Here is a 10,511-nt window from a genome sequence, read left to right on the forward strand (position 1 = left end):
GACGATTTACATATAAATGTTCAGGAAATGAAGAAGTATGACTAAGCTGATTGGTCGTGTGTATTCGTCTGTGTGTCTGGACAATACTATAAATATCATGCTCATTATCGTTGTCAACCTGTGTTGAAACAAAAACTCCTTTCTAAATTTGGATCCCACAAAGATAGCAATGACATGTTTGTTCATGATTTTGTTGTAATACATTTTCATGTAAATACGTCCTTAATAGATGCGTCTTTTCATGTAGATCAGATTGAAAAATATTTATTGGGAGAAAATTAATAAATTGTTAAAAAGAAATAATGTGTCCAGATATTTTTTATTATAACCGTGTTACCGAAACTATTTGAAATAATTGCTTGATTTATAATTAAAGAGTCAAATAGTAAGTTTTAATTATTGCATGACATACGAATAGACGTCCTTTATAGGACGATTTAAATATAAATGACCAGGAAATGTATAGAGCTAAGGCATTATTGTTTTATATCGATTGTATTAATTAGTCATGTTGATAAAATTTGTGCTGGAATCTGATGTCATGGTCGCTTGGCATGGCGGCTTAGCAACGCATCCATAGCAACCCGCCCCTTCGTGACATTTTGTGGAACTATAACTTCCTTGTCTGTTGTGACATCATCTCTCTCCACCTTATCTTCTGCCTCCCTATTGCCTGGCGACGCCCTACTGAGGCGGCAGTAAAGTGAAGGGGTAGCTACTTTTGCTGGTTCCCTACTTTAGTGATGTTTTTTGGCTAAACTGAAGGACTTAATAGTTTTTGAAAACCTCGAAAACGTAAGTTAGGTTTATAAATGTCTCTTACATTGTTATAAGAGATTTCAGACTGTGATGAGCAACATGTAATATGCGACGGTCATTTTTTCCCTGCCCATCCCCACGCACTACTCGTGCTTAGTGATTTAGTTCCACCGATTGTTATCACAGTGTATTACACTTTTATTAATAATAATTCTTTCAATTTTCACTATTAATGAAAACGTATGTTTGAGATACTTTTCACATTACCAATCCATTATATAGGAAATCGTACCTTTGGTGAATAAACGTTACGTTAAACTGGACGAAAATCCTATCCACTGGACATTTTTCAACCCTGCTACTCTGTATGAAGTCGGCTTTGACGCCCACGTGAGAGGCGCGCTGAAGGCGAGATCACAGGCCGTCGATAATTACGTCAATCCCGAAGTAAGTTTTTCACTAAACATTCCAAGAGAAAAGTGTAATTAAAAGCAATTTTAAATATCGATATTAATAATTCTACAAAAGTTTTGATTTCAAATATTATATTTCTGGTCCAAATAAATCAACCTTTTGGCTATACTATGGGCTAATACGAAATTTCAGCTACCAATTTAATATAAGTAGTCCCCTGTACGTTCGATCTCTTCTAAACATAAGTCCAAATTCATAGATTTTTTACATTGAATATATCTATATGGAGAAAATATGAAATGTTTATGTTAATTTTTAAATTTGTTTAATGTTGCTGTCTGTTAAATTCACTTCTTGTATTGTTCATGAAAAGAATAAAAATTTTATTACAAACTTTACAGAGTTGTAGGAGACATATTAATTGAGCGAGCGAAACAAGTGAATGCGTACCATAGACGTAACCATTACGGCCGGAGTCCAGGGCTCGCCTTAGGGCTCTGGAAGCTCTTGGATTCTGAATTAAATTTTACGCATTCTCCTGTTGATGGTTAGGGCGCTCGACTCGCAATCTGTGGGTTACGGGTTCGAATCCCTGTCCCACCAAACATGCTCGCCCTTTAAGCCGTGGGGGTGTTATAATGTCACGGTCAATCCCAATATTCGTTGGTAAAATAGTAGCCCAAGAGTTGGAGGTGGGTGGTGATGACTAGCTGCCTTCCCTCTAGTCTTACACTGCTAAATTAGGGACGGCTAGCGCAGATAGCCCTCGTGTAGCTTTGCGCGAAATTAAAACAAACAAACTCTCTTTTCAATCTATCCCAGTAAAAATGCATAAATGTTAAGAAAATTAATCTCAGGAAGTGCCCATGCTAGGCCGAAAAGAGAGAGGGCCCGGAACCCACCGCTCTCCCGCTTCCTGTATCACTGTTTTGTGCATGTGTGTTTTTAAAATGAAGTATTATTTTAAACAAAAAATACCACGACGAGCTTTAGAAATATTCCCAAAAAATAATGCAAAGAAATAAGTTATTAATGTTTTTATTTGTTTCGGATATTCGCGCAAAGCTACATAAGGGTTATATGCGCTAACTGTCCCTAAATTTCAACTGATAGACTAGAGGGAAAGCAAATAGTCAAAAGCACTCACCCACCTTTCGGACTACTCTAATCAAATAGTGGAATTTGACCGTCATTTTTATGATGCACCTACCACCTCAAAGTGCAAATCATGGATCTTGGGATCAACAATTTATTACTAATTTATACAGAAAAAAAAGAAATCATCAGGTGCTAATTATCAAAAAATATATAAATCCATAATTATTAATTATTATAGATTAATACCAAGAACCAAATAAAAACAGCAGTTTACAGGTGTCCAAAAAGTTGTAAAGGTGTTAAACCTTTTACACAAATAAAAGTTACATGTTGCAATTTAAGTCTCTAGAAAGTTCCACTATTTAAACAGGTAATACAAGAACCTGTACAAACTGGCTTGAGATGGTTAGAATTGTTTGTATACTAATAGTTAAAGCATGTAACCTAATGGATTGTTGGATACTGCACTAAGACTTCTATCCGGCTATAAAAATAGTTAGCCACACCATTATACAACTTGATATCTTCCTTTCTCTGTCCAGTGCAGACATATTTGAAAAGTTTTCTCTTCATCCCAATAGTCAGTTGAAGTCACAATGGAATCTTATAAGCCTTGCAATTGTTCTCGCCAAGTAAAATGGTAACCATGCTTGTTATGCTTGTTTGTTTTGTTTTTATAATTTCGCGCAAAGCTACTATGGGGCTATAAAATATAATAACAAAAATATCGACGAATACGTACAGTAGAAAACAAAAAAAATATATTTTAAAGTCCCGGGTTTTTATTATTATTCTAAGGATTTATACACACTTTTGAATTTGGGAAATCTGTTGATATTTAAATATCTTTTAATAAAATGTCTTCAGTTATCTTTGTATTTTGTCCTTTTATTGTTTAAATTTTTCAGCTTAGAAATCGACTTTTTCAATCAAAACACAGAAACTATGGACTTGACCTATCTGCTTTCAGTATACAAAGAGGAAGAGATCATGGGGTACCGGGCTACACAAGTTGGCGTGACGTATGCAATCAATCAGCGATATATACTTGGGAAGACTTGCATGGTATTATGTCCGATCAATCCATACGAATTTTGAAACAATTGTACAGGTAAAGCATTTCTTGATGAGTATTTTTATATTTCAATGCTGGTTGAAAATATTGAACAAATATTTAACTTAGCTCGATGATGATTTTAAGAAATGTAGTTCTGGACTGTTTATTCAGAGGCATCGGAACCGGAGGTGCTGTAGCACCCCTACTTTTACATATTTGAATTATTATAGCAAATGTAAGTTATATTATTATATTATTTTTCTGGGGGGCATTCCTCCAGACCCCCATATACCGAGCTGCCTTAGGCATCACGGGAACTGCTTTTAGCAGCTCCTTATATATTTAATTTCTCATTGGAAATCTGCCTGTCTAGCCGAGCATCCCCACTTTGCAACTTCTTCCTACATCACTCTTATTATACTCAATACTTTGAGGTGATGAGCAATAGTATGTTGTTTCCTTATTGGAAGAGAAAATAAAAAATTTCGGAAACAACAGTTTCAATTGCTGTGATATCCAAATGATACATTATGAAAATTTGTGATGTAAGTCCTCGAAACTAGAAAAGCAATACAATTCATTATACTAAATAATTATGATTATAGTAATGTTCCATTGAATATTATTGGTTTTCCTCCAATGAACCTGTATCAATATTTCATTTTTCAAAGTACCAGATTTTTTCTTCTGAGTTCAAGATAAGCCAAAAACAAAAACACATAAGTATGTTTTCTTAAATAATATACATTTTTAAAAGAAAACTTCTTGGAGGTTTCGTTTACACTGCTAGAAAGTCCAGAGTCTGCTGTATCCAAATATGCAACCTACATGATGGCAACCTATTTCAGTCGGGAGCTATGTCCAGTCAAAGTGGTTGCACTAACTTATCAACAACGGTCACGCAATTGAATTGATTATTTCTTTCTTAATTCCCAAATCAAATCATGCGACATTTATTTAATTGTCTATTTAACCCTACGTTAGTCTTCCGGGTTTTTCACGGACCCCAAATATTTTGTAAACATCGGCGCCGACAGATAGAAGCACGTACATGTTTGTTGTTCTCAGTAGCTTCAGTATTTGTTTAGTTTGTGTTAAATTATTACAGTTAGTTTAGGTCGCAAAAAGAAACAAGTTGTAATATTTAATGTTCATTTATTGATTAATAAAGGAAAATGTTTTGAGTGTTAGTGCTTTTGTTTCCAAAATAATAGCTTATTATTATTTATTTATTTTAAATTAACTTTTTATGATTGGGTCCATTCGGACCCCCGAAAGAATGAGTTTGGAAAATGTTCACAGAAGACTAACACAGGGTTGGAGACCTTGTTCTTGATGTTCTGATCTGGCAGAAGGTTATTATACTATCACCAATGCCTTTGTTAGCACCAAACCTATTTTCCAGTGCCACCACAGCATCTTTGAGCTTGATAGGTGCATTTGCCTCAACAAGGACTGTCAAAAAGTTCATCACGATTGCATCCACAGCATCTGCACAGCTTGCAAACCGAACATATCGGAACCTTGCACATGTAGGTATTCAAAAGAATATAGATGATTGATGATGACTTCATGAAAAGTAGTAACGCTCCAGTCAGCAGGACTTGAATCTATTGGACTCTTATCTGAAAAATGTCCAGCGAAGAACAAGAAGAATCGTGTAGCGGACCGGTTGGTTACAGAAGAAATACTGGCATTAATTATGGGATTTCTGTTGATGATGTGGCGTGTCATAACCTAATGGAAACTGTAAATTGTAATCGTCATATCTCATCCTACGCTACACTCTTTATAAGTTTCACCAAAATCGGATAAATGTCGAATTTTCTACGTCCGATCTTTGCTACCTCTTGTCGAGGGATAAATCCTGCGTTGAAGTTTTATCTACTAATGGACATAAAGTATATAAATTGAAATACTTCATCAATATTAAACTTCAACTGCCCAGTTCTTTTATTAGTCTATACCTGAAAGTAAAAATAACATATTTCTCTTTATTTTTTTTTAGAAACAGTGAACCTGATATTTCATTATTATTGTACTTGGTAATGAGTAATATTTTCTTAGGCTATTTATCTCTTTAATACAAATATTTAGGATTTTTACTTTTCATTATCTTGAAACATAAAATTCAATCAAAGTGCTATTACATTTAAATGCCCCCCCCCCCCAGTGGCACAGCGGTATCTTTGAGGACTTACAACGCTAGAAACAGGGTTTCGATACCCGTAGTGGTCAGAGCACAGATAGTCCATTGTATAGCTTTGTGCTTAACTTCAAACAAACATACATCTAAACATATTTTCTAGGTGACTCTTTAGTGATTATATAATAAAAATTTTGTTCTTTTTTTGACAGTTCCATAAACATATCTTTATACATCACACAATTTTTTGTGAAATGAGCCGCCGTCTTTATCCTTTTTATTTTCTCGTCATAGGTCAGTCCATGATATTGATTTAATCCCTGGAGCTCTGTCCGAGCGACACCTCCCGGGAGCATTGGTCGGTCCAACTCATGCATGTCTCATTGCTGAACAGTTTTACCGAACTAGGGTAGGAGACCGTTTCTGGTATGAAAACGGTAATCAGTCAGGCTCTTTTACAGAAGGTCAGTATATAAAAATAAGTCAGACTTTTATTCAAAAATTTCTATCTATTAGTAATACATATTTTTATAACACTTTATAAACAATAATTAAAAGGAACATTTGTAACATAAGTTTTTTATTTGCTGAAGTTATTCTGGTAGCTATAATGAAAAAGAAAAATAGGTAGTTTCTGAAAGTCACGTAGAGCAAACGTCAAATGTACAAATGTAACAACAGATTGTTTCTGTCAGTTCATGAAGTTCGTAGAAATCCTATTATTTGTGTGGGCATAGGCTTTCTTTTCACGATGGTCGCGGGTGGCATTTTTTCTGCACTTTGTCAAAGATAGAATACCTTTTATTTTTGATAAGGTACCATCGTGTGTGCCCTAGATACAGAAACTATACCGTTTCCTACTTTTGATACCCACGGTATGGCACTGTACAATAAATAGCTTGATTTTTTTTTCCCCCCAAAATTATGTTCTTAATCTTTTTTTTTCCGTACCGTAACTTTTATTTAGCCCTACAAAACTCATACGCTGCATCAATTTCGTTGATAGCAACTTAAATATTCTTTTTGATTGTTTCTGATTATTCTGATATAATAGTTTAAAATGTTTATTTATTTGCCTATTTCTTTACATTTAGCATAACAATTTTTTTTTCCTTTGTATGTTACTATCGGATATTTTGTACTCATAGGTCAGTTATCAGAAATCAGAAAGGTGACACTTTCTCGAATTCTCTGTGACAACTCAGACGACTTGAATAATATTCAACTCAAAGCATTTATGCTTGCAGATAAACAAAGGTGAGTGTTTTTTTTTGTTTCGTTTTTTATTATTACTCTGTTCATTTGGTTAAGCGACTGGTCTTTTCGTGATATTATTTCTCCGAAATGCCGCCTGAAGGGGTCACCTGTTTAAACCACTTTCACCACTATACAGTAGTGTGTTGTCTGTCAGTAGAGACTAAATTGGTGTCACACAAGGGATGCTTGGTGTTACATTTTGTACTGTAGTGACGTCACCAAAACTTACGCATTCTATGAATCACGAAATGAATTATGCACTTCTAGAGGCTACAACCCAGCGTGACATATGAACTTGAAAAGCAAAAAATAAAAATATTTGTTACTGTTAATTTTGATTTACTTTTGAAACAGAACGCTTTCGGGGAACCCGCGGAACTACATCTAGTCTTTAGACAAGAATTACCCAGAAATGATCGAAAGTTATGATGAAATTAAACGAAATGAATTCAAGCATTCATCTCTAGAATGTTGAAAGATTGTATCTCTTCGCTTTCAGAATCCTTTAATGGATCAGGGCGACCACCGGAGTGTTAGCTTCTAAGTTGTTGTTGTTGTTGTTTTTAATTCAGTAGGATGCACGAGTTTTTTAATCAATAGTTTTTCATTTTTTGTTGCTTTCAAGTGTTTGTTTTTAATATTGGCGACGAAAGTGACTCATGAAAAACTGTACACAGGAAGTAGTTTTCTGCATTTTCACTGGTTGTTTTAAAAACAAAAAAAAATATTCCACAAAATTTCAAAACATTAAGATGTTTTATAAATTGGTTTAAAAGAACTCCAAAAGAAGTTATTATTCATAACTCATAACAACTCTATGTTATTTTCGCTTTCTTCTTTCGTAATTTTTAAGATAGAACTCTTTCAGGTTTTGTTGCTAATATTTCTTTATATCTCATGGTGTTGGTGGGAATTTATTACTTCCGATCAGCCAGTTTCATTTATATGTAAGCCTTATTCAGTCTTTAGTACAATAAACGTAACTATTAGACAGTCCGGGCTATAGCTTTTCTTAATTGGGGTATGAGAAATATAATGGGACCAAATTTAAAATTAGATTTACGAACGGTATAATCTAGAGGAGATAATGAGATTTCAAGGTGTTCAACACCCCCCACTAACGCCAGAACAGCTGGTAGAAAGGTAATATAAACAACCGATAAAAAAAAAGATATGTCCAGGTTATTTACTGTTTGATAATCAATTTCACATAATAAAAACAAAATTTGAAATTAGTTTACCCTGTAAACTTCTACTAGATAATAAAAAAGTAACACTAAATAAAAACTTCGGCTTTACTTCCAGATAGAGGTTAATTGTATGATGCTGCTTCATAACTGTCACATTAAATACAAAGATTGTATGAATCAAAAACATTTAGCAAATTAATAAAATTCTGAAAAATTCAAAGTTTACTAAAGGACCTAACCGTAAGTTTCAGCACGTTTTAATAATAACCAGCGGTTAGATATAAATGGCCTTCTTCTTTTTCCCCTCATGAATTGTCAGGGTGCTTGATTCGTAATCTGCCGTCCGCGGGCTCGAATCTCCGTCGCCAAACATACTCGCCCTTTTAGCCGTGGGGGCGTTATAAAGTGATGGTCAATCCCACTGTTCGTTGGTTAAAGAGTAACCCAAGAGTTGGTGGTGGGTAGTGTTGACTAGCTGCCTTCCCTCTAGTCTAGCACTGATAAATTAGAGAGGACTAGCGCAGGTAGCGCTTGTGTACACTTGCGTGAAATTAAAAACAAACCACATCTATTGGGCCTAATGAGGTTACTCTATTTTGAATCCACGTTTACATGATCGATTATTCATTGACAGAAACTTATAGGAACAGTTTCCTTCCTCTCAGTTCACATTATTTTAATAAAAACAATACATTCCCGTTGAAAATATAGCTGTCGCTTAGCGTTCCTCTTTAAAATTACCGATCGCTTACATCACGTACATAGTAGTGTTATATCGTAAGTTTTAAAAATCAGGTTATAACGACAACTATATGTATTCACGGTCAACATGTTTCCTTTATAGCAACCCAGTTGTTTCATGTGATGATGCAAAACGTCTTCCCAAACTGAACATGGAGGCCTGGGCAGGCATGTGTAACAAAGAAGACAACGAGTAAGCTGCCGATCTTCAAGATCTCACCTTTTGTATGCGTATGAAAATATAGAAACCTACGTTAGATTTTAATTGTTTGTAAGGTTGAGTAGATATTAAATGTTTCAGATACATTCTTTCGTTTTATTTGTTGTAGCACAAAGTAGCACGATGAAGCATGTGCGCTGTATCTTATATAGGTTATGATGTATTTCATCCCTGTGCCTAAATTCTAAAACATTTTTTCTGGTATCCTTGATAAAAGCTCTTAGAATGGATCAAGTACAGAATAAATTGCAAAAATATTTTAAATAATAATTGGCCTACAGGTTTTGACTTTCCTTAATGTTTCGAACTTTCAACTTCAGTGATGTTGATATTAATGAATAAAAAAAAAGCGAAATAACATGTTAAGGATAAATATACATTTATATTGCCTTTTGAAGGTTAGAAACTTATACTCTTCGAGAAATATAATGACATTTATCATGGATAACTGAAATATTATTTTATGGCCTATTAGATACTTATAACTTTTTTACCGGTGGTTCTTACTATTTAATAGTACTAAGTGTAGTGAGGCTCTAAAAATAAACAAACAAAAATAGACATGCTTCCTTCATTACAAAGACCTTTAACCAATTAACACAACTGAGAAAATATGAGAACAGTTTAAATAGCACGCAAGTTTTTAACCACTGTGTTTATGAACTACATCAAATCGCGATGATTCCGTGCACCATAATCATAGTTTGATAGTATTTTAAAGTTAATTTTTAGGTCATGCCAAACCGAAAACATTTGTACTAGCACTAATAACAAAAGCTCAACTTTTACCAAAAATAAATATAACTAAAGAATAAGGCAGATAAAAAATAAGCAATACGAAATGTAAAATATCTGTGTATTTTTATTTTGCTATTTACCCTAATCAAGGAGTTTATATATTAAGTAATAATTTACTCACCAATGTCTAGATAACGTTGCGCTAATACGTAGTAAATTTAGGGTAAATGAGTAGAAGCTCTTCTAAAGATATTTTCTTCGTCTTTATTGTATTGATTCACCTACTTACAACGTTCGTATTCATCTTTGTTATGTTTATTTTGCAGAAATATGTTCCTCTAGTTTACTTCATTCATAAAATCATTCATTTATTTACAGTTTCTGTTGTTACAGTTGTTTATACTCCGTTAAATCAAACAACCACGATTCTTGTATCAGTTCGTACTCATTTCTCATTTTTTCATTCAAACTGAGTACCGTTGGTCCATGTTTGGAACTAAATATTAGTCCAAGAAAATGCTTAAATCAATTTTTTATGAGTGTGTCATTTTCTACGTTTTTAACTACTCAGGGCTTGCTTTGTCTGCTACTTTGTATTTTGGCTGTATAATTTCAAAATAAATGGAGAAATATTCTTCTTAATACGCTCCTTGTATTCCTAAGTGTCCTCTAAATTTCCTATTTTTTAAGTTTTTAGTTTTGTTTTATCTCGAGGTAAATACGAAAAAATGAAGGAATATGTTTAAATCTGATATAAAATGACAACATTATAAAAGTAATTTTTACTATTTCTGAATTTTTGGGTATTATATTTTCTGTCTTATATATTAAATATATTGGGTTCTTATTTTTTTAATTCTTAATGTTTTATGTTTAGGTATATAATCAAAT

General features: G+C 33.6%; 1 protein-coding gene across 2 annotated transcripts in view; it reads left to right on the top strand.

The window, feature by feature from the left end:
• Positions 1–10,234, top strand: part of LOC106458075 (peroxidase-like) — an 82,793-nt gene extending 72,559 nt beyond the window's left edge. For both annotated transcript variants that reach the window (XM_013917530.2, XM_022384201.1), the window contains exons 13-17: positions 1,042–1,206; positions 3,180–3,382; positions 5,769–5,938; positions 6,623–6,731; positions 8,766–10,234. In XM_013917530.2, the coding sequence (XP_013772984.1) occupies positions 1,042–1,206; positions 3,180–3,382; positions 5,769–5,938; positions 6,623–6,731; positions 8,766–8,859 (741 nt within the window). In that variant the 3' untranslated portion in view covers positions 8,860–10,234. The remainder of the gene's footprint in view (positions 1–1,041; positions 1,207–3,179; positions 3,383–5,768; positions 5,939–6,622; positions 6,732–8,765) is intronic.
• The last annotated feature ends 277 nt before the right edge of the window (positions 10,235–10,511 follow it).

Source organism: Limulus polyphemus, unplaced genomic scaffold, assembly GCF_000517525.1.
Source record: "Limulus polyphemus unplaced genomic scaffold, Limulus_polyphemus-2.1.2 Scaffold412, whole genome shotgun sequence".
Taxonomy (NCBI): Eukaryota; Metazoa; Arthropoda; class Merostomata; order Xiphosura; family Limulidae; genus Limulus; species Limulus polyphemus.